This window comes from Triticum urartu, chromosome 2A (genome assembly GCF_056163025.1).
Source record: "Triticum urartu cultivar PI428250 chromosome 2A, HENAU_Tu73, whole genome shotgun sequence".
Taxonomy (NCBI): Eukaryota; Viridiplantae; Streptophyta; class Magnoliopsida; order Poales; family Poaceae; genus Triticum; species Triticum urartu.
In genome coordinates, this window is record NC_141874.1 from 273,613,919 (window position 1) to 273,641,599 (window position 27,681).

General features: G+C 46.4%; 1 protein-coding gene across 1 annotated transcript in view; it reads right to left on the bottom strand.

The window, feature by feature from the left end:
• Window positions 1–27,681, bottom strand: part of LOC125537337 (2-oxoglutarate (2OG) and Fe(II)-dependent oxygenase superfamily protein) — a 42,831-nt gene that overhangs the window by 4,258 nt on the left and 10,892 nt on the right. Inside the window, 1 exon segment of the mRNA XM_087543739.1 lies at window positions 2,133–2,463. Within this exon segment, the coding sequence (XP_087399865.1) occupies window positions 2,133–2,463 (331 nt within the window).

Here is a 27,681-nt window from a genome sequence, read left to right on the forward strand (position 1 = left end):
CCAGGCTCAAAATCTAGGCCCGAGCCTGGCCCAGGAGCAGCGTCAGGCCGGGCCGGCCGAGTCAGGCTGCCCATGGCCAGGTCTACGGTAGATCATATTGAAGTCTCCGCAGATGAGCCATGGACCGGGGCAGGCGTCGCGGACATCGCGTTTCTCCTGTAGAAAAGCGATCTTGGCATTGTTGTCCTGGGGGCCATAGACGATAGTGAGCCACCACGGCACGCTTGTGCTACCAGGGGTCGTAACCCGGGCAGAAATGGTGTTGGTGCTGAACATCGGGTCCGTGATCGTCACGTCTCGGCTCTTCCACGCCAACAGGATCCCGCCACGGGTGCCGGTCGCCGGGAGATAAACATATTCATCAAACTCAGATCCCAACGTCTCAAGGACAGTCGACGAGTAGATGAATTCCATTTTAGTCTCTTGGAAGCAAGCGATCGAAGCACTGGAAGTTACAACAAGCGAGCGTACTGCCGTACGTCTGGCACGGGCGTTGAGGCCGCGAACGTTCCAATTGATGATTTTGAGGCCGTGATCCATTTTGGCAGAGGTCGGCGAATGGGCGCGCATCGGCGCGGCTAGGCCTCGATCGGGCTGCCCGAGATCACCATGGTGATAGGCGTCGTGGACGGGTCAGCGGGTAGCACGCGGCCAACAAGCGCGGCAATGGCCGTCAACACGGCATGAGAGAGGGGCGCAGCAAAGACCCCATCGTATGCCTTCATGGCCTCGGCGGAGATCACTTGATCGGTGCCGATGATGCCAAGGGTGCGTAGTATTTGGACCTGCGCACGGCGCTCAGCGGTGGGCGGCACGCCGGGCTTGGCCTTCGCACGGTGGCAGATCGTCCGCGGCGCGGCGAGAAGTTCAGGGGCTGCCGGCATCGTTTGCGCACAGGGTTGGGGAGGGCAGAGCAAGTCTGCTTTGTTGCCGCGGCGAGGAAATCTCCAAGGGTCCAGGAGCTGACAGGGGCCGGCTGTCTGGTTCGTCGCAGAGTGATTGGTGGCATGGCAAAACGCCCTGCGCTGCGCATGTGAGGCGCATGGGACACAGGGGTGGATTGCAGCGTTGACGGGCTTGGGGAAGCAGGCCTACTGGCATGGGCATTAGGAGGTGTGGGTCTTTGCAATATGCGTCTGGGTTCCTGGGCCGCGGGGGAGGGGCAGCCCAAGTCAGCGTCCCCGATGGCAGCGGCAGGAGGGGGCGAAGGCGCGATGAATGGAACCACACGACCCGCGTCCCCCGTAGCCGAGGAGGGGCTGGCATGCAGCTCAGCCAGGGCCACAGGGGCGGACGAGGGCGCAGCATCACGCGTCGCAGTGAAGGGGCCGACCTGCAAAGTGGCGGGGCCGGCATGCAAAGCAGCAGGTACTTCATTGGCCACAAGAGCTGACGAGGGCAAAGCGATCCCGACAGCGGATCAGCCTCGGGAGCCACAGGGAGCGAGTCCGGGACCTCACTGGTAGAGGATAAGTTGTCCGGATCCCGAAGCGCGCAAGCATTGGCCGTAGTGGGTCCATCGCCAGTTTGGCTATCTCCCTGCGCACACGGCGACGCGGAAGACTGGATCGTTATGGGCCCGGCTGCAGGAGGAGTGTGGGCGGGCGCCAATTGGCTGTTGCCAGTGGCAAGCACCACCGCTAGGGTGGGCGACCCGGTCGGCCTGGGATCCGCTGCAGCTGCAGCTTTGGCCAGCGCAGCCTGAATCCTGGCGTGCTTTTTCTTTCCACCCCGCTTTCCTCTTTTGGCTTTGCGACTAGGGGTGGGCCCCAGCATGCGGCCATGCATCCATGCATCTGGCACGGGACGGTATGGTGGCATGATAGGACCAACTGAGTGCAAATCATTCAGGCACGAGGACTGGAAAGAAACAGCTCTTCTCTGGCTGCTCTTAGAAGATGTAACTAAGCTTAGCTAATATGGTAGGTCACAATCTTGTGCAGAACAGCAATCTACTGTCCCTACTCCCGAGTATATATATGTAAGAGTAAAACTGTAATCCCTTATATTTCTTTCCCAATCAATAAAGTAAAGCGATTTATACTGTTGTGCCCTAAAAGTGGAAATGGTTCTACAACCTCAAAATTACTGTTACAACTTAATTCGTCTATCATGCTTCAGTAAAACTTAACTCGTCTTGCTGGGAAGCAGTCCATCCCGGTTCATAAGCTTCCAGAAACCCAAGCTTTGCCTTGTTTGGGAGGTCATGTGGATGGACAAATGGAACCCCTTGCGGCCATCCGATTTCAGTTCGGATATTATCACAAGGACTGTCCAATGACCGTATGTGACTTTCACATTCTTTGAGATTGCAAAATCTCAGTTTGATGCCTCTCCTGTCTGCAATATCTTGGACCCGCTCCTTGAGCACTCTTTGTGCCTCTAAGCGAAGTCTTTTGGAAGGAGGGAGTGACTTTGTTCTTGTAATTCCCTTTTTTTTCTTTGTCGTGTAGTTAGGTGATGCTACATAAAACAATTAAACAAGTCATGGATACATGGTATTGCAGTGACAGGGCCGTCTCCAGGAATTTGGGGTCCCGGTGCGAAATATAAAAGGATTGTGTTACGGTGTGGTAATAATTTAGCACGATGCACGCTCATCGCCACATATATCATTTGAGACATTATCACTCCATGATATTTGCATGTGTGGTTGCTGAGCATCCAATCGCACTACCTGAATTCCATTGCCTTGGAGTACTAGAGGTTGCACATTCACGTGGTATGAACACCAAGTATAAAATAGGGTTCTAAAATTTTAAAAATGCATACCCCCTCCATTTCATATTATTAGGTGCATTAGGAATAAAAAAACTAGGTATATTTGATTTCTACCTGTTTGATTCCCTAATTTGCCCCTGGTTGGTCTACGGTAAAAAAAGGCCAATGGATTCCCTAAAAAAGGCCCATGAATGTTGCTTTGTGATTTCAGCTCCTCTTCAATTCTCACGCATAACGGGCAGATCCAAAAATAAAGGAAGCATGCAGTAGGGAGTTCTGCCTTCTGTGAAAGAAAAAAGATCTTTCTACTCCATGAATAAAAGGAATCCCATGCATGCAAGGAGATAATAAGGAGACTTCGGGGCCGTGCGTAAATAAGGAAATAAAGCACTAGCCGGTTTGATCGATCATGCATGACATCCTGTGTGCAATTAGTGCATGATTGGTACGATTTGGGGGCCCCACTTCGTCGACGGCCCTGTGAAGTGGGACTCCCAGTTTGTAATCCATGAAGTCGTAGAAGTTTGATACACCACACCGACATTTAACATGGTAATCAATTAGGACGGTATGAACTCTGAAGGGCAATTAGGAAAACCATGTCTTCATTTCAAAACACACGATTATTACCATTGACAGGCCCTCGGAAATCAAACCTCCTAGAGTCCCCTGATGTTACTCAGTGATACTGAAAGGCATAAAAAAATCATATGTAATAATATTCATGTCAAGCAGGCACACGATTATTATTTGTTGTTTGCCTTATTGCTGGAACAAGCATGTTATTGCCCCAGCCAGCAGAGGAGAGTAGTGGTGAGTGGCGACCAGTGGCCTGTAACAGCCCGGGGTAGCACCCCACATAGAAATTGATTGTTATTTTATTTTTGCATCATAAGTGTTGCATAAGCATCATATTGCATTAATTAAATTAAATAATTTGGATATTTTATTTGCCATTTGTTAAATGGTAAATAAGTAAACCCTTCTCCCTTCTGATCTTTCAACCCAAGACTCTCTCCACACTTTGCACAAGTTTTTCTTGTGACATTTGTGAGCCACACGAACTGTTTAATTGTACAAGCCCCTAACTCCAACCTCTAGTTCAAATCTCCTCCATGCCCTTTTCTCTCTCTTATATTCAAATTCTTGTCAAACATTGCTCAAACCTTCTGGAAATTTTAGTGGAGCTTGGAAATCATTCAGAGAGGACACCATAAAGTTTTCTTTCAATTTGGAAATTATTTGGACCCCCAAATAATTCTTTTCCCTCCTTTTGTTTTCTGTTTTTTACTTAAATAGGAAAGAATCTTTGCAGTGCACAGTACAGTTGGCCCATTTCTTTTCTGTGTGGAGGATCCAACTAACTCCGCCTATGTTGTCTCAACATAGCCGGCCTCAAGCGCGGGTAAAGGAGGAGGGTTGTGATAGGCTTGGCGAGCCAACGTAAAAAGTCAGCCACTCTTATGGAGATGAAACCCAAAAGATTTTCGTTGGGGCGTAACCCTCTCAGTGGCGTGCCTCATTGGAACCCCGGTGTGGTGTCAAATGGGCAAGGGTCGGGCCGTCACCCCCCCGGGTGGCGTGCCGTATCTTGATCTGGATACGGTGGCAAGTGAGCGAGGTCGTCACATCCTTAGAGGTGCGCTACATCGGCGCCCGGATGTAGTGGAAAATGAACAAGGGTCTTTGCTTGACTCGACGAGTGCGAAGGGTAAGGAAGCTAGCCGAGCCTAGGAGAATCCGCTTAGGTAGCTGGAACGTAGGGTCTCTGACAGGGAAGCTTTTGAAGCTAGTTGATGCAGCCATTGTTTTTAAGGCGGTAAGGCGACCTAAGGCGAGCACCACCCGCTCTAGTGCCTAGGCGACGCCTAAGTGCCTAAGGCGGGCATATTTGTAAGGCGCTACCAGGGCGCCTTATAGCCTAAGCGTCCAAGGCAGGACGCCTTAAAAACAATGGATGCAGCAGTGTTGATATCCTTTGCGTCCAAGAAACCAAATGGAGATAGAAGGCGAAGGAGGTGGAGGATACCGGCTTCAAGATGTGGTACACGGGAACGGCTGCAAACATAAATGGCGTAGGCATCTTGATCAACAAGAGCCTCAAGTATGGAGTGGTAGACGTCAAGAGACGTGGGGACCGGATTATCCTGGTCAAGCTGGTAATTGGGGACTTAGTTCTCAATGTTATCAGTGTTTATGCCCCGCAAGTAGGCCACAATGAGAACACCAAGAGAGAGTTCTGGGAAGGCCTGGAGGACATGGTGAGGAGTGTACCGATTGACGAGAAGCTCTTCATAGGAGGAGACCTCAATGGCCACGTGGGTACATCTAACACATGTTTTGAAGGGGTGCATGGGGGCTTTGGCTATGGCATCAGGAATCAAGAAGGAGAATATGTCTTAAGCTTTGCTCTAGCCTACGACATAATCATAGCTAACACCCTCTTTAAAAAGAGAGAATCACATCTGGTGACTTTTTGTAGTGGCTAACAGTAGCCAGATTGATTTCCTCCTCTCGAGAAGAGAAGATAGGCGTGCGTTCCTAGATTGTAAGGTGATACCTGGAGAGAGTGTTGTCCCTCAGCATAAGCTGGTGGTTGCTAACTTCCGCTTTCGGATTCATTTCCAGCGGGATAAGCGTGCCAAAGTCGCTAAAACGAAGTGGTGGAAGCTCAAGGGGGAGGTAGCTCAGGCGTTCAAGGAGAGGGTGATTAAGGAGGGACCTTGGGAGGAAGGAGGGAATGCCGACAATGTGTCAATGAAGATGGCCACTTGCATTCGTAAGGTAGCCTCGGAGGAGTTTGGAGTGTCCAGGGGAAGGAGAGGCGAAGCCAAGGATACCTGGTGGTGGAATGATGATGTCTAGAAGGCGATTAAGAAGAAGAAAGATTGTTTCAGACACCTATACCTGGATAGGAGTGCAAACAACATAGAGAAGTACAAGATGGTGAAGAAGGCCGCAAAGCGAGCTGTCAGTGAAGCAGGGGGTTGGGCGTATGAGGACCTCTACCTGGAGTTAGGTACGAAGGAAGGCGAAAGGGACATCTATAAGATGGGCAAAATCCGAGAGAGGAAGATGCGGGATGTTGGCCAACTCAAATGCATCAAGGACGGAGTAGACCAACTCCTGGTGAAGGACGAGGAGATTAAGCATAGATGGTGGGAGTACTTCGACAAGCTGTTTAATGGGGAGAATGAGAGTTCTACCATTGAACTGGACGACTCCTTTGATGAGACCAGCAGGCGTTTTGTGCGGAGAATCCACGAGTCCGAGGTCAAGGAGGCTTTAAAAAGGATGAAAGGAGGCAAGGCAAGGGCCCTGATTGTATCCCCATTGAGGTATGGAAAGGCCTCAGGGACATAGCGATAGTATGGCTAACCAAACTTTTCAACCTCATTTTTCGAGCAAACAAGATGCCAGAAGAACAGAGACGAAGTATATTAGTACCAATCTTCAAGAACAAGGGGGATGTTCAGAGTTGTACTAATTACCATGGAATTAAGCTGATCAGCCATACAATGAAGCTATGGGAGAGAGTCATTGAGCACCGCTTAAGAAGAACGACAAGCGTGACCAAAAATCAGTTTGGTTCCATGCCTGGGAGGTCGACCATGGAGCCATTTTTTTGGTACGACAACTCATGGAGAGATACAGGAAGCAAAAGGACTTGCATATGGTGTTCATTGACTTGGAGAAGGCCTATGATAAGATACGCGGAATGTCATGTGGTGGGCCTTGGAGAAACACAAAGTCCCAGCAAAGTACATTACCCTCATCAAGGACATGTATGATAACGTTGTGACAAGTGTTCAAACAAGTGATGTCGACACTAATGACTTATCGATTAAGATAGGACGGCATCAGGGGTCAGCTCTAAGCCCTTATATTTTTGCCTTGGTGATGGATGAGGTCACAAGGGATATACAAGGAGATAGCCCATGGTGTATGCTCTTTGCGGATGATGTGGTGCTAGTTGACGATAGCCAGACGGGGGTCAATAGGAAGTTAGAGTTATGGAGACAAACCTTGGAATCGAAAGGTTTTAGGCTTAGTAGAACTAAAACTGAGTACATGAGGTGCGGTTTCAGTACTACTAGGCGCGAGGAGGAGGTTAGCCTTGATGGGCGGGTGGTGCCTCAGAAGGACACCTTTCGATATTTGGGTCAATGTTGCAAAAGGATGGGGGTATTGATGAAGATGTGAACCATCTCATCAAAGCCGGATGGATGAGGTGGCACCAAGCTTTTGGCATTCTCCGTGACAAGAGAGTGCCACAAAAGCTAAAAGGCAAGTTCTACAGGACGGCGGTTCAACCCGCAATGTTGTATGGCGCTAAGTGTTTGCTAACTAAAAGGCGACATGTTCAATAGTTAAGTGCGGTGGAGATGCAAATGTTGAGATGGATGTGTGGCCACACAAGGAAGGATCGAGTCCGGAATGATGATATACGAGATAGAGTTGGGATAGCACCAATTGAAGAGAAGCTTCTCCAACATCGTCTGAGATGGTCTGTGCCACAGGCCTACAGAAACTCCAGTGCATAGCGAACGGATAAACCGTGCGGATAATGTCAAGAGAGGTTGGGGTAGACTGAATTTGACATGGGAGGAGTCCGTAAAGAGAGATCTAAAGGGTTGGAGTATCACCAATGAACTAGCTATGGACAGGGGTGCGTGGAAGCTTGTTATCCATGTGCCAGAACCATGAGTTGGTCGTGAGATCTTATGGGTTTCACCTCTAGCCTACCACTTGTTTGGGACTTGTGTATATGTGGATTGCCTAGCCCTTTCCATCAGTTCGGCCTTTTGGTTGTGTTGGCTTGTGCATGAAGTTTACCAGTTCTTCCCCACCGTTCGCCATCCGTTGTCGTCAAATTGCTCTTTGTCGTTGTGCCCTCTCCAACTCCTCCATCAACTCCATGACATCCATGCGCATCTCCTGGCGCGTTCCTAGCAAGCACCACTTTCCCTAGCTCCTCCGCAAAACCACGCTCCGGCGGCTACCTCTGTCGTAGCTCTGGTCCTCCACAACCTCCCTGTCTGCACCGGCACCCTCTAGGTGATACCGGCCTTGTCTCCCCTGGCATCTCCGACTTCCATAGCTCATGCTTGTGCTGCCGCTAGACGCACCACGTCGACCGCACCACATAGATCCTCCTTCCAATCCTAAGAGTGGTCAAGAGCACCCTCCCCATGCATCACCGCCACGCCCGCTGATTGCGAGAGGGTGTCGCCGCGATTTATTTTCCTGGCCGAGTCCATGACATGTGGGCCCAGTCCGATTTTGTCCAACCGAGCCGGTTTATTTTGGCTGGTTGGTTCTCATTAGCCGGTCCGTCTCGATGCAGTATGGCTTAGTTCTTTTCAGTTAGACCCTAGGCCACAAGCACGTGGATCCGTCCGACCAAGTTACCTATTGACTAAGGCAGATGAGCCCATGGCCCGCCCATCAGCCTCCCTGGCTAGGGTTGGCTTTGATGTGAAACCCACAACTTACCCACGACCACATCACTGCACAGTCAGCCTTCCCCGGTCCCGCTGTCAGTCACACAGGCTAGCTTTGTCGTGATGCAAAATATTCTAGGGATTATAATTTGGATTATAATTTCTAGAAAATCATTTAATCTTATATTATTCATATATTTTAATCTGTAGCTCCAAATTTGACAAGTTACATATGAAACTTGCTCTGAAAATTGTCTAGATCATGAATATGCCATTTGCATCCATGTTTGAACTGTTTAACATGTTGTTTTCATTTAAATTGCACTAATTACATGCATAATTAATAACTAAATCATCCTAGGTCATATCGATATGATTAAACATGCTATTTTGATCAGCATGATACATAGACCATGAATATGTCATATTCATGCATGTTTGCACCAAGTAAAATTGGGATTAGGCTTATTCCACAATTAACCTTTCTTTTGTTATAGAGTATTTGGGGAATGCTTTACATATATTTCCACATTTCATTTAAAATGTGTGCAGGTAGTCCTAGTTTATGCATCTCACCATCCTTATTGTGTCCATCCATGTTAAGCACCCTTGACAACCTTCATCCTTAATTGTCGTGGTTAATGAACAAGTCATATATTACATGTTAACCCATTAACTTGATTCATGCGGCATTTGCATATTATTCTTGCCATGTCATGCATCACATATCATGAACATGTTGGATCCTTTGATGTAATAGTAAGACTTGAATTTGTTGTTCCCTTTCTAGTATTGTTTTGCTTCTTCACGGATAGGATCTGGATATGATGTGAGCTACTAGCAAGGTTTGCGAATGTACCAAGCGTGGATTCCAGGCAAGACTTACAACCCCCTCCTTGATCATGCCTTACTCATGCTCTCTCCCTCCTTATTGCGCTAGGGTTATGGTACTTTAGTGGTTTGCGATACATGTTCCTTGCATGGCCTGATTTTGATCATCTAGCATATTGCCTTGGTTATACTTGTCCTAGGATGACCTGCTTCATTTCAACCTTGCCATGTTAGTATGCATGCTTAAGATTTATGCTTTACCAGGTTGTCTGTTGCTTTATCCTGCTTATGGGTAGTTATTAACCTAGCTCTGTTACACTCTTTTATTGTAACGCCCTCGATGCGGCTATATCTCCCACGTGTCGAAGCATGACTTAGAGGCATAACCGCATTGAAAGCAATGTCGCAAGTGAGGTAATCTTCACACAACCCATGTTATACATAAGGGAAAGAGATAGATAGTTGGCTTACAATCGCCACTTCACACAAATACATGAATAAAGCATTACATCATCCAAATACAATCAGGACCCGACTACAGAGCCAAAATAAAAGAAGAACCCCAAATGCGACAAGGTCCCCGATCGACCCCAACTGGGCTCCACTACTGATCAACTAGAACGAAACAACACAAAGGACAAGATCTTCATCGAGCTCCTCTGTGAGCTTGGTTGCGTCATCTGCACGGTTCAACAACACCTGCAAGCTGGTTTGGAAGTATCTGTGAGCCACAGGGACTCAGCAATCTCGCACCCTCGCGATCAAGACTATTTAAGCTTATAGGCAAGGTAAAGGTATGAGGTGGAGCTACAGCAAGCGACTAGCATATATGGTGGCTAAACATACGCAAATGAGAGCGAGAAGAGAAGGCAAAGCACGGTCAATAAAAGTATGATCAAGAAGTGATCCTATAGCAACCTACGTCAAGCATAACTCCAACATCGTGTTCACTTCCCGGACTCCGCCGGAAAGAGACCATCACGGTTACACACGCAGTTGATTCATTTTAATTAAGTTAAGGTTCAAGTTATCTACAACCGGACATTAACAAATTCCCATCTGCCCATAACCGCGGGCACGGCTTTCGAAAGTTCAAATCCCTGCAGGGGTGTCCCAACTTAGCCCATGACAAGCTCTCACGGTCAACGAAGGAATAGACCTCCTCCCGAGACATTCCGATCAGACTCGGTATCCCGGTTCTACAAGACATCCTCGACAATGGTAAAACAAGTCCAGCAAGACCACCCGTTGTGCCGACAAATCCTGATAGGAGCTGCACATATCTCGTTCTCAGGGCACACCGGATAAGCTAAGCGTACAGGAGCCGACGTAACCCAAGTTGCCAAGGGATGGCCCTGCACGGTGCTCTGGGTTGGACCAACACTCAGAGGAGCACTGGCCCGGGGGTTTAATAAAGATGACCCTTGGGCTGGCCGACCCAAGGGAAAGAAAAAGGCTAGGTGGCAAATGGTAAAACCAATGTTGGGCCTTGCTGGAGGAGTTTTATTCAAGGCGAACTGTCAAGGGGTTCCCATTATAACCCAACCGCGTAAGGAACGCAAAATCCGGGAACATAACACCGATATGACGGAAACTAGGGCGGCAAGAGTGGAACAAAACACCAGGCATAAGGCCGAGCCTTCCACCTTTTACCAAGTATATAGATGCATTAATTAAATAAGATATATTGTGATATCCCAACAAGTAAACATGTTCCAACAAGGAACAACATCTCCATATTCCAACAAGGAATAACCTTCAATCTTCACCTGCAACTAACAACGCTATAAGAGGGGCTGAGCAAAGTGGTAACATAGCCAAACAACGGTTTGCTAGGACAAGGTGGGTTTGAGGCTTGGTTCAACAATATGGGAGGCATGATAAGCAAGTGGTAGGTATCGCAGCATAGGCATAGCAAAAGAGCGAGCAACTAAGCAAGCAAAGATAGAAGTGATTTCGAGGGTATGATCATCTTGCCTGAGATCCCGCAAGGAAGAAGAACGAGTTGATGAAGAAGACAAACGGACGAGGTCGAACGGATCCTCACAAACACGACGTTAACGGAACTAACCCGAAGAAGCAACACCGGAAAGAAGCAAACAACATAGTAAACAACCAACACAAAAGCATGGCATGATGCACAACCAAGTATGATGCATGTCCGGTTTAAATATGCATGACATGGCAAAGTGCAACAACCAAAACTACAAATTAAGTGGAGCTCAATATGCAACGGGTTGCATATTGACGGAACACCACATCCATTATTTAGTTCTCTCTCAGTTATGTACCCACCAATATTAAATGTTGTTAAACATGGCAAGAGGGTGAAGCAAAATAAAACTACCCATCTAGTCCAATTTAAACGAGGCCGGGAACAACAAACAACAATTCCAAACTCCTCATGTGCATATATTAGGTTAGGTCCTGTTCTTACCAAAACCATATTTTAGAGTTGTTAGGCATGCAAAACAAAGTCACCATGATAAACTAGGCAAAATCCTACCCCATTTACATATAAAGTTTGTTAGGTTTGGAGCTACGGTTAAATAGTTATGAATTAAATCATTTTAGCATGGCATAGGGGCAAATTAAAACAAACAACATTTTAAACATTTTAAACATGGATGGAAAATACATATTATTAAACTAGACACAATTCTAAGCAAGTTTCATATATAAAACATTTTAATCCGATGCACGGTTAGTGAGTTATTAAATGCATGAACCAGGGGGACTTTTCTGTAAAACTGCAGTCTCAGGAAATTAGCAAAATTCGCAGGACCGGGAAAAAAACACAACGGGTCGAATCTGGAACAGAGCATGGGCGCAGGATAGTATGCAGCGCACAGGGCGAGGGAAAAAGGTGGCTTCTCACACTGGGCCAACGGGCCGAAGGGGAAGCAGAGCGGCGGGTCGGCGGATCTGGCGAAGAGGAGCTGGGCCTTGGAGACCGAGCGGGGAGCTGGGCCAGGCCAGGGCGTGCGGTGGCCCATGCGGGCGAGAGGGGCGAGCGTCGGCGTCGTCCTTCTCCCGTCCGCCTCACGGGCAGAAGAACAAGACGGCGGCGGCGTGACAAAACTCCGGTGACGGCGGGGTTCGGCGAAGCTGGAGAGGCCGGGAACGGGTCGCGGGGCCCCGGATCCGGTGGATCCTGGCCGGATCTGGCGAAGACGGGGCCAACGACGAGCTCCCTGGGCGGCGGCAGCAGGCACCTGCGAGAGAGAGGGAGAATTTAGAGGGAGAGGCCGAAGGAGGGAGGAGAAGGAAGTAGAGAGGCGGGGCGGCGAGGCTGTCTTTTTGGAGGTCTCCGGCGATGGGCGGCGCTCGTCGCCGGCGAGCGCGGACGACGGGGCAACGCGGCGGAGGAGCTCGGATCGGGATCTCCTCTCCCGATCTGGAGCTCGGGGAGCAGGGGCGGCGCGGTGCGGGCCTCAGAGCCCAGATCGGGGCCCGGGCGGGCCTGGAGCGGGCCTGGCGGCGCGGGGCGATGTGGGGCGCGGGGAGGCGACGTGGCGGCTTCCCGTTGGCTGCGGGCGTCCTGCGTGGTGGCGGCTGGCCACCAGGATGGCGCCAAGTGGCAGGGATGAGGTGGCCGGCGGTGGAAATAGAGGAGAGGAGGTGGGACGTGACTGGCTGATGATTGGGGGTGCGGATTTCGAGGAGGAAGGAGAAGGCCAAAAATGGCAAGTGGGGCTGCTATATATAGCAGGAGGAGCTAGGGTTGGGGGTTTTAGTCTGTTCCGGAGCCGTTCGATCTCGATTGGACGACCCGGAGTGGAGGGGGGTTAGATAGGTGGGCTAGTGGGCTGTGAAGAGAGGTTGGGCTGAGATGAGAGGAGAGGAGTGCAGCCCGGCAACTGTTTCCGGAGACCGAAAACGTCTGACGTTAGACCGACTATATTGTCGCTATAGTTTAACGGTTGGGCTATCAAACGAACTCTGAATGCGATGAAACTTGACAGGCGGTCTATCTACACTATAATAAGACCGCACGCCAACTTTCGACCCATTCCGAGAACATTTTTTCGGCCACTTATAAAATGCTATTTCGGACATGCCGCGGGCACGTGCAAGTGTGTCTGGGCTCAGAACGGACAACGGAGAGAACGAGGAGGTCGGGACGCATGCAAGTTTTAAAACATGATGATGCAATGCACATGATGACATGATCAGATGCAACACGCAAGCAAATGACATGGCAACGACAGCGAATAACTGGAAGACACCTGGCACATCGGTCTCGGGGCGTTACAACACTCCACCACTATGAGAGGATCTCGTCTCGAGATCTAGAATGGCACCGGAGGGAAAAACGGAAGAGAAAGAGAAGAGATAAAACTAAGTTGCTTCTTTGACAAACGAGTGAGACCAAAGAACCTTGGAAAGGTTAAGTCATAACGAGAAAAGAATACAACAGAGATGAACAAAGTTGAAAACAATCCGTTAGGAAAAGGAACAAGGAAGAAGAAATTCAACAGCACTCCGGTTGGAAAGATATGCAGGGCTTAATAAAATGAAGAACTTGAGCAGAGGGCACACACTCCGGTTAAATTGATAAGCATGAAAAGAAAACAATCCTCGCAATCCAAGATGATGATTGAAAAGAGCAACATCACAAAGCCTCCGGGAGAAAGAATAGAAGCTAGATCGTTTGGAAATGAAAGAATTGAGAAGAAAATGACAACTTCTGCCAACAATTGAGCTTGGAAAACACCCTTCCAAGAAAATTATAACGGAGTTGTTGGAAAACCAACAACGAAACGAATAAGCTTGTAGTGGGCTTATGGAAAACATCTCAACACTGAAGTGAACTTCTGCCACTAACGAAAACAAGATTGGATTGATAAGAACAAGGAGACGAGAAACTATTTCACCGGGAGGACAAAAGAAAAACTTGGGTCAAATATACGCCTCACACTAGGAAAATCCTTAGGGAAGGATTTAGGTGAAACATGACGCAAGCTAACTCGAACGAAAATATTGGTGGATTTAAAATACATCATTCTTAACAACCTGTGAATCATGAAACATGAACTAAAATTATCAAGAATGACATAATACCACTTCCAATGATACGGTAGAAAGAATTGCACTCCGATTGCCAAATGAAGAATGATTGAGCTCCTCTGAAAAGAATCTTGATGAACACTTGGAGAAGGAATTAAATCCTTGATGAACCGTCATGTAGAACCTCCATGAAGAACTCCGGTAAAAAAAGAATGAACAAACGAAATGAAGGATGAAAAGAATAAGGTTGAAGCCTTGCAATGATTTAGATGGATCTTCATGATGAAAAAATTGAGAGAGCTTGGAACTCCGGGAAAAGAAAGGTGAATCAAATGAAACCGAGAATTTGAAGAGCCTCCGGAATAAGGAATTGAATTCACTCGATGAAACAAAAATAAGAATTACATTATGCTCATCCTTCACCAATTAAATTGATGACAAGCAGTGGATTTGGCATACTACTTATTCTCGTAGAAAGGATTAAAAGAGACATATCAAAACTTGAGAAGGTCTTCAACGAACCACCGGTAGAATTGAAATAACGAATAAATTGATGAGGAAGAGAAGTCTTCAATGAACCACCGTAAGAATTAAAATGAACGAAGAAAAGATAAGGACAACACCGGGAAGAATTAGCAAATGAATGAAGAAGCTTGAGAGAATTTAGATACATGAGAACGAAGGGATCACGAACTGATTAGAGATCACTTGAACGAAGCACCGGTAAAATTTGGAGTATGAGAGCTGAAAGCTGGAACGAATAATTCTGATATGATGGCCTCAAGAGAATCAAACTGAAAAGACTCCTAAATTGCTCCGGATAGGTGAAAAGAAATCTCACATTCGAAAACAATTATGAGAGGATGGTCTCGAACTAGAACCACGAATCCCTGAGAGAACGGATAAGATATGGAGGAAAAACTCTTCTTCGGTCTTCAAATGTTGAGAATGATGACGAGAAAAACCACCAAGAATTATTTAAACCCTCCGAAAGAATCAAAAGCGAAGAGGTTGAACCAACGATGAAAAGAATTTGAAAGATCTTGGAGAAATACATTTGACTGATGATAATTCATTCTTACGTCAAACTTTGACAAGAAATTTGAGGATATCACCAGGAAATAAGAAGAGTCAGGTAAGATCCTGGGAAAAGACCTGTGGGTTAGGGCCCACTCAAAAGAAACATCGTTGAAGTATTTAAAAGATAGATTGCACCAGTTGAATTACATAGCTCAAAAGAGATAACATCCTCGAAAGAGCTTGAATGAAAGCAGAATGGAAACACGATTCTTCTAGATATCTTGAGCACTCCAGAACAATTGAGTAGCGAGCGGTGAAAGATTATTAGGTGTAGCATTATGAGAAGGCATTTGAAACGAGGAAAAAGATATGACCAACACCGAAAGCTTGAATTGGTTCCACCGGAGAAGAAAAGGAGTGATGAGAGACGAACTTGAAGATCCGTTAGAATCTTCATGAGAATCACCGGATAAGAATATTGATAGAAAAAGAATGGAGAGGCTTCACATCAATAAGATGGATACTCGATTAAGAGATCTGAATCCTTGGAGAAAAACAAAGGGAGGGAGGGTGGGGAAAAAAGACAATTTGAAATGGATGAAACGAACATCGTTGAGAAGAACTGATACTAGATCTTGCGAATGTTGAAATGATCAGATCCACTTGAAGAGAAACACACCAATTGAAAAGGATTGACATGACAATCTTGATGATCAAGAAGGATTGGTATCCACATCGGAGTATGAGAACACCATTTGGGGAATGTATGGAATCAACATTTGACTTCGAAGCAACTCGAATACCACAACTCAAAAAAACAAAAACAAAGGATTATGACTTGCAAAATAAGCCGGAACAAACATATGATAGAGATTTCATCCGAAGTTTTCGTGGTGGGGCCTACACGGGCTCGATCGTACATCACCATCATGTACAAGGCAGTGCACATGACATACGAAGCGTCCCCGAGTCGGCATAGCCAAGGACTCTTTAAGACACAACGAGACCACTGTAAAACCGACCGTGAATAGGCGGACCACTAGACGTCGAACCCCAATTTCATATCATACATCTGTCGGAAAGATATCCTAAGAGCTACTTGAATTCCCACTTATGAAACTCCCGAAACTTTCCGGTTATGCAATCAGGTGTTGGGGATACAGGGGAAGCATAATATCTCACCCAAAACTAGCAAATCCTACATCCAGCTGTATCCATCCTTCAACACATAACCAAGAAACCTTCGGAAATTGTCTACCTCAACCTTCGAAAAGCATCCGTTATACGAGTTATGGCAATACTCCCGAACTCCCGCCCCAGTACTGGGTGGCGTCGAGGTTATCTCACCAACAACTGCATAAAAGAGATTTTCGATGTCGGCGAAACTATCTCAGGTATTCCAGAACTGCAACGATAAAATTGTGACGACAACACCTCAGAGCTCAACTCCCCGGGACACTGCCACAAAACCCCTAACAGGAGGCACCAAGACAATGTTCTCGTCACAAAACCATCGGAAGGATTCTAAGATACCCGCGTGATCCTAAATTTTTTTAGTGAAATTTGAAAAGAGAAGAGTCAAAACTCTACGTCAGGATGCCTTACCAGAGCGATGAGGAGACTGGGAAGTAAAAAGAATTCCTAAACTCTCCGATATATAATTCCTAATTGACTCAAAACATTTTTCTAGACACAACTCGGCCGCTAATAACGATCAATCAGTGGGGGGCTCCTAAGGTCGGGGAAGGCTCTGATTACCAACTTGTAACGCCCTCGATGCGGCTATATCTCCCACGTGTCGAAGCACGACTTAGAGGCATAACCGCACTGAAAGCAATGTCGCAAGTGAGGTGAACTTCACACAACCCATGTAATACATAAGGGAAAGAGATAGATAGTTGGCTTACAATCGCCACTTCACACAAATACATGAATAAAGAATTACATCATCCAAATACAATCAGGGCCCGACTATGGAGCCAAAATAAAAGAAGAACCCCAAATGCAACAAGGTCCACGATCGACCCCAACTGGGCTCCACTACTAATCAACTAGAACGAAACAACACAAAGGACAAGATCTTCATCGAGCTCCTCTGTGAGCTTGGTTGCGTCATCTGCACGGTTCAACGGCACCTGCAAGCTGGTTTGGAAGTATCTGTGAGCCACAGGGACTCAGCAATCTCGCACCCTCGCGATCAAGACTATTTAAGCTTATAGGCAAGGTAAAGGTATGAGGTGGAGCTGCAGCAAGCGACTAGCATAAATGGTGGCTAAACATACGCAAATGAGAGCGAGAAGAGAAGGCAAAGCACGGTCGATAAAAGTATGATCAAGAAGTGATCCTATAGCAACCTACGTCAAGCATAACTCCATCACCGTGTTCACTTCCCAGACTCCGCCGGAAAGAGACCATCACGGTTACACACGCAGTTGATTCATTTTAATTAAGTTAAGGTTCAAGTTATCTACAACCGGACATTAACAAATTCCCATCTGCCCATAACCGCGGGCACGGCTTTCGAAAGTTCAAATCCCTGCAGGGGTGTCCCAACTTAGCCCATGACAAGCTCTCACGGTCAACGAAGGAATAGACCTCCTCCCGAGACATTCCGATCAGACTCGGTATCCCGGTTCTACAAGACATCCTCGACAATGGTAAAACAAGTCCAGCAAGACCACCCGCTGTGCCGACAAATCCTGATAGGAGCTGCACATATCTCGTTCTCAGGGCACACCGGATAAGCTAAGCGTACAGGAGCCGACGTAACCCAAGTTGCCAAGGGATGGCCCTGCACGGTGCTCTGGGTTGGACCAACACTCAGAGGAGCACTGGCCCGGGGGTTTAATAATGATGACCCTTGGGCTGGCCGACCCAAGGGAAAGAAAAAGGCTAGGTGGAAAATGGTAAAACCAATGTTGGGCCTTGTTGGAGGAGTTTTATTCAAGGCGAACTGTCAAGGGGTTCCCATTATAACCCAACCGCGTAAGGAACGCAAAATCCGGGAACATAACACCAATATGACGATCTAGCACACGTTCAGCTCGATGACGATCCCCGGGCTCCGATCCAGCAAAGCGTCGGGGAGGAGTTCCGTCAGCACGACGGCGTGGTGACAATCTTGATGTTCTACCATCGCAGGGCTTCGCCTAAGCACCGCTACAATATGACCGAGGTGGAATATGGTGGAGGGGGGCACCGCACACGGCTAAGGAACGATCATGAAGATCAACTTGTGTGTCTAGGGGTGCCCCCCTGCCCCCGTATATAAAGGAGCAAGGGGAGGAGGCCGGCCGGCCCCTATAGGCGCGCCAGGAGGAGTCCTCCTCCTAGTAGGAGTAGGACTCCTACTAGGAGGGGGGAAGAAGTGGGGAGGGAGAGGGAAAGGGGGGTGCCGCCCCCCCCCCTCTCCTTGTCCAATTCGGACCAGGGGGGAGGAGGTGCGCGGCCCACCTCTGGCAGCCCCTCTCTCTCTCCACTAAGGCCCATATGGCCCATTACTTCTCCCGGGGGGGTTCCGGTAACCCTCCGGCTCTCCGGTTTTCTCCGAAATCACCCGGAACACTTCCGGTGTCCGAATATAGCCGTCCAATATATCAATCTTTATGTATCGACCATTTCGAGACTCCTCGTCATATCCGTGATCACATCCGGGACTCCGAACTAACTTCGGTACATCAAAACTCATAAACTCATAATATAACTGTCATCGAAACCTTAAGCGTGCGGACCCTACGGGTTCGAGAACAATGTAGACATGACCGAGACACGTCTCCGGTCAATAACCAATAGCGGAACCTGGATGCTCATATTAGCTCCTACATATTCTACGAAGATCTTTATCGGTCAGACCGCATAACAACATACGTTGTTCCCTTTCTCATCGGTATGTTAATTGCCTGAGATTCGATCGTCGGTATCTTAATACCTAGTTCAATCTCGTTACCGGCAAGTCTCTTTACTCATTCCGTAATACATCATCTCACAACTAACTCATTAGTTGCAATGCTTGCAAGGCTTATGTGATGTGCATTACTGAGAGGGCCCAGAGATACCTCTCCGACAATCGGAGTGACAAATCCTAATCTCGAAATACGCCAACCCAACATGTACCTTTGGATAAACCTGTAGAGCTCCTTTATAATCACCCAGTTACGTTGTGATGTTTGGTAGCACACAAAGTGTTCCTCCGTCAAACGGGAGTTGCATAATCTCATAGACATAGGAACATGTATAAGTCATGAAGAAAGCAATAGCAACATACTAAACGATCGGGTGCTAAGCTAATGGAATGGGTCATGTCAATCAGATCATTCACCTAATGATGTGATCTCGTTAATCAAATAACAACTCCTTGTTCATGGTTAGGAAACATAACCATCTTTGATTAACGAGCTAGTCAAGTAGAGGCATACTAGTGACACTCTGTTTGTGTATGTATTCACACATGTATTATGTTTCTGGTTAATACAATTCTAGCATGAATAATAAACATTTATCATGATATAAGGAAATAAATAATAACTTTATTATTGCCTCTAGGGCATATTTCCTTCAGTCTCCCACTTGCACTAGAGTCAATAATCTAGTTCACATCGCCATGTGATTCAACACTAATAGTTCACATCACGATGTGATTAACACCCATAGTTCACATCGTCATGTGACCTATACCCAAAGGGTTTATTAGAGTCAATAATCTAGTTCACATCATTTATGTGATTAACACCCAAAGAGTACTAAGGTGTGATCATGTTTTCCTTGTGAGATAATTTTAGTCAACGGGTCTGTCACATACAGATCCGTAAGTATTTTGCGAATTCTATGTCTACAATGCTCTGCACGGAGCTACTCTAGCTAATTGCTCCCACTTTCAATATGTATCTAGATCGAGACTAAGAGTCATCCAGATCTGTGTCAAAGCTTGCATCGACGTAACTTTTTACGACGAACCTTTTGTCATCTCCATAATCGAGAAATATTTTCTTATTCCACTAAGGATAATTTTGACCAATGTCCAGTGATCTACTCTTAGATCACTATTGTACTCCCTTGCTTAACACAGTGTAGGTTATACAATAGATCTGGTACACATCATGGCATACTTTATAGAACCTATAGCTGAGGCATAGGGAATGACTTTCATTCTCTTTCTATCTTCTGCCGTGGTCGGGCTTTGAGTCTTACTCAATTTCATACCTTGTAACACAGCCAAGAACTCTTTCTTTGACTGTTCCACTTCAAAATATTGTCAAGGTATGTACTCATTGAAAAAACTTATCAAGCGTCTTGATCTATCTCCATAGATTTTGATGCTTAATATGTAAGAAGCTTCACCGAGGTCTTTCTTTGAAAAACTTCTTTAAAAACACTCCTTTATGCTTTGCAGAATAATTCTACATTATTTCCGATCAACAATATGCCATTCACATATACTTATCAGAAATGCTGTAGTGCTCCCACTCACTTTCTTGTAAATACAGACTTCACCGCAAGTCTGTATAAAACTATATGCTTTGATCATACTATCAAAGCGTTTATTCCAACCCCGAGAGGCTTGCACCAGTCCATAAATGGATCGCTGGAGCTTGCACACTTCGTTAGCTCTTTTTGGATCGACAAAACCTTCCGGCTGCATCATATACAACTCTTCTTCCAGAAATCCATTCAGGAATGCAGTTTTGACATCCATTTGCTGGATTTCATAAAATGCGGCAATTGCTAACATGATTCGGACAGACTTAAGCATAGATACGAGTGAGAAACTCTCATCATAGTCAACACCTTGAACTTGTCGAAAACCTTTTTGCGACAATTCTAGCTTTGTAGATAGTAACACTACTATCAGCGTCCGTCTTCCTCTTGAAGATCCATTTAATCTCAATGGCTCGCCGATCATTGGGCAAGTCAATCAAAGTCCATACTTTGTTCTCATACATGGATCTCATCTCAGATTCCATAGCCTCAAGCCATTTCGCGGAATCTAGGCTCATCATCGCTTCCTCATAGTTCGCAAGTTCGTCATGGTCTAGTAACATGACTTCCAGAACAGGATTACCGTACCACTTTGGTGCGGATCTCACTCTGGTTTACCTACGAGATTCGGTATTAACTTGATCCGAAGTTACATGATCATCATGTCTTCCTCACTAATTGGTGTAGTAGTCACAGGAACAGATTTCTTGTGATGAACTACTTTTCAATAAGGGAGAAGGTACAATTACCTTATCGAGTTCTACTTTCCTCCCACTCACTTCTTTCAAAAGAAACTCCTTCTCTAGAAAAACTCCGAATTTAGTAACAAAAGTCTTGCCTTCGGATTTGTGATAGAAGGTGTACCCAACAGTCTCCTTTGGGTATCCTATGAAGACATATTTCTCCGATTTGGGTTTGAGCTTATGAGGATGAAACTTTTTCATATAAGCATCACAATCCCAAACTTTAAGAAATGACAACTTTGGTTTCTTGCCAAACCACAGTTCAGATTGTGTCGTCTCAACGGACTTAGATGGTGCCCTTTTAAACGTGAATGCAGCTGTCTTTAATGCATAACCCCAAAACAATAGTGGTAGATCGATAAGAGACATCATAGATCGCACCATATCTAATAAAGTACGGTTATGATGTTCGGACACACCATTATGATGTGGTGTTCCAGGTGGTGTGAGTAATGAAACTATTTCACATTGTTTTAACTGAAGGCCAAACTCGTAACTCAAATATTTTACCTCTGCGATCATATCGTAGAAACTTTTATTTTCTTGTTACGATGATTCTCCACTTCACTCTGAAATTCTTTGAACTTTTCAAATGTTTCAGACTTGTGTTTCATCAAGTAGATATACTCATATCTGCTCAAATCATCTGTGAAGATCAGAAAATAATGATACCTGCCATGAGCCTCAATATTCATCGGACCACATACATCAGTATGTATGATTTCCAACAAATCTGTTGCTCGCTCCATTGTACCGAAGAACGGAGTCTTAGTCATCTTGCCCATGAGGCATGGTTCGCAAGCATCAACTGATTCATAATCAAGTGATTTCAAAAGCCCATCAGCACGGAGTTTCTTCATGCGCTTTACACCAATATGACCTAAACGGCAGTGCCACAAATAAGTTTGCACTATCATTATTAACTTTGCATCTTTTGGTTTCAATATTATGTTTATGTGTATCACTACGATCGAGATCCAACGAACTATTTTCATTGGGTGTGTAACCATATAAGGTTTTATTCATGTAAACACAACAACAATTTATTCTCTTACTTAAATGAATAACCGTATTGCAATAAACATGATCAAATCATATTCGTGCTCAACGCAAACACCAAATAACACTTATTTAGGTTCAACACTAATCCCGAAAGTATAGGGAGTGTGCGATGATGATCGTATCAATCTTGGAACTAGTTTCAACACACATCGTCACTTCACCCTTAACTAGTTTCTGTTCATTTTGCAACTCTCATTTCGAGTTACTACTCTTAGCAACTGAACCAGTATCAAATACTGAGGGGTTGCTATAAACACTAGTAAAATACACATCAATAACATGTATATCCAATATACTTATGTTCACTTTGCCATCCTTCTTATCTGCCAATCACTTGGGGTAGTTCCGCTTCCAGTGACCAGTCCCTTTGCAAGAGAAACACTTAGTCTCAGGCTTAGGACCAGACATGGGCTTCTTCACTTGAGCAGCAACTTGCTTGCTGTTCTTCTTGAAGTTCCCCTTCTTCCCTCTGCCCTTTTCTTGAAACTAGTGGTCTTGTCTACCATCAACACTTGATGTTTTTCTCGATTTCTACCTTCGTCAATTTCCACATTACGAAGAGTTTGGAAATCGTTTCCGTTATCCCTTGCATATCATAGTTCATCATGAAGTTCTACTAACTTGGTGATGGTGACTAGAGAATTCTGTCAATCACTATCTTATCTGTAAGATTAACTCCCACTTGATTCAAGCGATTGTAGTACTCAGACAATCTGAGCACATGCTCACTAGTCTGTCAATCACTTGTTGGAGACTTCATATCTCTCAACTCGGGTATTTGCTTGAAATATTAAATTCAACTCCTGAAACATCTCATATGTTCCATGACGTTCAAAACGTCTTTGAAGTCCCGATTCTAAGCCATTAAGCATGGTGCACTAAATTATCAAGTAGTCATCATATTGAGCTAGCCAAACGTTCATAACGTCTGCATCTGCTCCTGCAATAGGTCCGTCACCTAGCGGTGCATCAAGGACATAATTCTTCTGTGCAGCAATGAGGATAAACCTCAGATCACGGATCCAATCCGCATCATTGCTACTAACATCTTTCAACACAATTTTCTCTAGGAACATATCAAAATAAACACAGGGAAGCAACAACGCGAGCTATTGATCTACAACATAATTTGCAAAATACTACCAGGACTAAGTTAATGATAAATTTAAGTTCAATTAATCATATTACTTAAGAACTCCTATTTAGATAGACATCCCTCTAATCCTCTAAGTGATTATGTGATCCAAATCAACCAAACCATGTCCGATCATCACGTGAGATGGAGTAGTTTCATTGGTGAACATCGCTATGTTGATCATATCTGCAATATGATTCACGCTCGACCTTTCGGTCTCCGTGTTCCAAGGCTATATCTGTATATGCTTGGCTCGTCAAGTATAACCTGAGTATTCTGCGTGTGCAACTGTTTTGCACCTGTTGTATTTGAACGTAGAGCCTATCACACCCGATCATCACGTGGTGTCTCAGCACGAAGAACTTTCGCAACGGTGCATACTCAGGGAGAACACTTCTTGATAATTAGTGAGAGATCATCTTATAATGCTACTGTGAATCAAAGCAAGATAAGATGCATAAAAGATAAACATCACATGCAATCAATATAAGTGATATGATATGGCCACCATCATCTTGTGCTTGTGATCTCCATCTTCGAAGCACCGTCATGATCACCATCGTCACCGGCGCGACACCTTGATCTCCATCGTAGCATCGTTGTTGTCTCGTCAATCTTATGCTTCCACGACTATCGCTACCGCTTAGTGATAAAGTAAAGCATTACAGCGTGATTGCATTGCATACAATAAAGCGACAACCATATGGCTCCTGCCAGTTGCCGATAACTCGGTTACAAAACATGATCATCTCATACAATAAAATTTAGCATCATGTCTTGACCATATCACATCACAACATGCCCTGCAAAAACAAGTTAGACGTCCTCTACTTTGTTGTTGCATGTTTTACGTGGCTGCTACGGGCTTAAGCAAGAACCAATCTTACCTACGCATCAAAATCACAACGATAGTTTGTCAAGTTGGTGCTATTTTAACCTTCGCAAGGACCGGGCGTAGCCACACTCGGTTCAACTAAAGTTGGAGAAACTGTCACCCGCAAGCCACCTATGTGCAAAGCACGTCGGGAGAACCGGTCTCGCGTAAGCGTATGCGTAATGTCGGTCCGGGCCGCTTCGTCCAACAATACCGCCGAACCAAAGTATGACATGATGGTAAGCAGTATGACTTATATCGCCCACAACTCACTTGTGTTCTACTCGTGCATATAACATCAACACATAAAACCTAGGCTCGGATGCCACTGTTGGGGAACGTAGTAATTTCAAAAAATTTCCTACGCACACGCAAGATCATGGTGATGCATAGCAACGAGAGGGGGGAGTGTGATCTACGTACCCTTGTAGATCAACAACGGAAGCGTTTGGTTGATGTAGTCATACGTCTCCACGGCCCGACCGATCAAGCACCGAAACTACGGCACCTTCGAGTTCTAGCACACGTTCAGCTCGATGACGATCCCCGGGCTCCGATCCAGCAAAGCGTCGGGGAGGAGTTCCGTCAGCACGACGGCGTGGTGACGATCTCGATGTTCTACCGTCGCAGGGCTTCGCCTAAGCACCGCTACAATATGACCGAGGTGGAATATGGTGGAGGGGGGCACCGCACACGGCTAAGGAACGATCACGAAGATCAACTTGTGTGTCTAGGGGTGCCCCCTGCCCCCGTATATAAAGGAGCAAGGGGAGGAGGCCGGCCGGCCCCTATAGGCGCGCCAGGAGGAGTCCTCCTAGTAGGAGTAGGACTCCTACTAGGAGGGGGAAAGAAGTGAGGAGGGAGAGGGAAAGGGGGGCGCCGCCCCCCTCTCCTAGTCCAATTCGGACCAGGGGGAGGAGGCGCGCGGCCCACCTCTGGCAGCCCCTCTTTCTCTCCACTAAGGCCCATATGGCCCATTACTTCTCCCGGGGGGGTTCCGGTAACCCTCCGGCTCTCCGGTTTTCTCCGAAATCACCCGGAACACTTCCGGTGTCCGAATATAGCCGTCCAATATATCAATCTTTATGTCTCAACCATATCGAGACTCCTCGTCATGTCCGTGATCACATCCGGAACTCCGAACTAACTTCGGTACATCAAAACTCATAAACTCATGATATAACTGTCATCGAAACCTTAAGCGTGCAGACCCTACGGGTTCGAGAACGATGTAGACATGACCGAGACACGTCTCCGGTCAATAACCAATAGCGAAACCTGGATGCTCATATTGGCTCCTACATATTCTACGAAGATCTTTATCGGTCAGACCGCATAACAACATACGTTGTTCCCTTTGTCATCTGTATGTTACTTGCCCGAGATTCGATCCTCGGTATCTTAATACCTAGTTCAATCTCGTTACCGGCAAGTCTCTTTACTCGTTCCGTAATACATCATCTCACAACTAACTCATTAGTTGCAATGCTTGCAAGGCTTATGTGATGTGCATTACCGAGAGGGCCCAGAGATACCTCTCCGACAATCAGAGTGACAAATCCTAATCTCGAAATACGCCAACCCAACATGTACCTTTGGAGACACCTGTAGAGCTCGTTTATAATCACCCAGTTACGTTGTGACGTTTGGTAGCACACAAAGTGTTCCTCCGGCAAACGGGAGTTGCATAATCTCATAGTCATAGGAACATGTATAAGTCATGAAGAAAGCAATAGCAACATACTAAACGATCGGGTGCTAAGCTAATGGAAAGGGTCATGTCAATCAGATCATTCACCTAATGATGTGATCTCGTTAATCAAATAACAACTCCTTGTTCATGGTTAGGAAACATAACCATCTTTGATTAACGAGCTAGTCAAGTAGAGGCATACTAGTGACACTCTGTTTGTCTATGTATTCACACATGTATTATGTTTTCGGTTAATACAATTCTAGCATGAATAATAAACATTTATCATGATATAAGGAAATAAATAATAACTTTATTATTGCCTCTAGGGCATATTTCTTTCACTTCGGCCCGAGCTGGAGCGCGCCGGGCCTTGGAGTTCGTCAAGGCGTGGTATCCGGGGCTGGATCTAGACCGGCTGGGCACACTTCGGTCGGAGGCCCAGCCGAAGCTGGCAGCTGCGGAAGACGCCCTCGTCAAGCGTGCTGCGGCGATCGCCGAGTACACCGACACCAGCATCTTCGTCCTTGAGCGGTCTGAAGACGGCGAGGAGGTACCACCGGAGTGGTTTGGGATGAACCCAGACTACGGCGAAGACTCGGCGGAGGTGATTGGCTCCAGCGTCGAGGAGGAAGGCGAGGCGTAGGACGGAGGCGAGAAGGAGGCGCCAGAAGACGGAGCAGACGGCCAGCCTCAGCTCGACCGCGCCTCCAGCAACGAGCCACGTGCGACCGACCGAACTGCCGCCAGAGGCGATCAAGCCGAGACTAGCCAGCCGGTCGCCCCGACGCCTGACGCTGCCGCCTCCTCCGACCCTCTGAATCCGTCTGCTGCTTCTTAAGCTGCCGCTTTACCTTTATTTTATCTGCTTCAGTAGTCATTGAAGAACTTGTTAATTCGCACAATTCCACCCGCGGGGTGTATTTTGAACTTCTGCTCGAAGATTCGGCCAAGGGCCTATGCTATGTAAATATATTTATCCAAGTTCTATCTTTTCTTACTCATTGCTCTTTTGGCTTTTTTCCTTTGCCGCTTTTTCTTAGTTGCCTGCCTTACCAATCAGACAGCCGCTCTGCGAACTGCAGCTGGATCAAATGCTTGGCTACTTTGGGAAGGCAAGTACTTAGTCGTTTTTAAGAGTTTTTGAGCAAGTTGAATAGAAGGCGGCAGTCCAACTACTCGAGGGTCGGTTTGCAAGAAGGCTGGAGGCCGTCTTGAACTATGCTTTATGCTTTGAGTCCTTAGCCATTTTTCATGCGAATGCCCATTCTACCTTACTTCTGCCCACCGTACAGTCGCTCTGCGAGCTGCGGCTTCTGACAGGAGACGGTTTAGGCGTTTACACACTACTTGTCCGACTGTAGGAAGCATTTCATACTGCAAGGCAGCAAGTCCCCGGGCCGACTTGTCGAGCCTGGTGCCAAACGGCATAACAAAGAGTAACATACTTGTAGGCATAATTTTTATCATACAGACAAAAGAGGGCAGTCCCCGAGCTCGTCTCGGGGGGCCCGAAGTCTTGGTATTTTAATACAAAAGGTAGCGTGGTACATACTGCATTAACTGTAAAATCTTCGGAGGAGGTTTGCATTCCATGGCCGCTCCGTCTCTTGGCCGGAGTCGTCCCTCTTGCGTGCTCGGGGCTTCTGAGCGTCAATCAGGTAGTAGGAGTC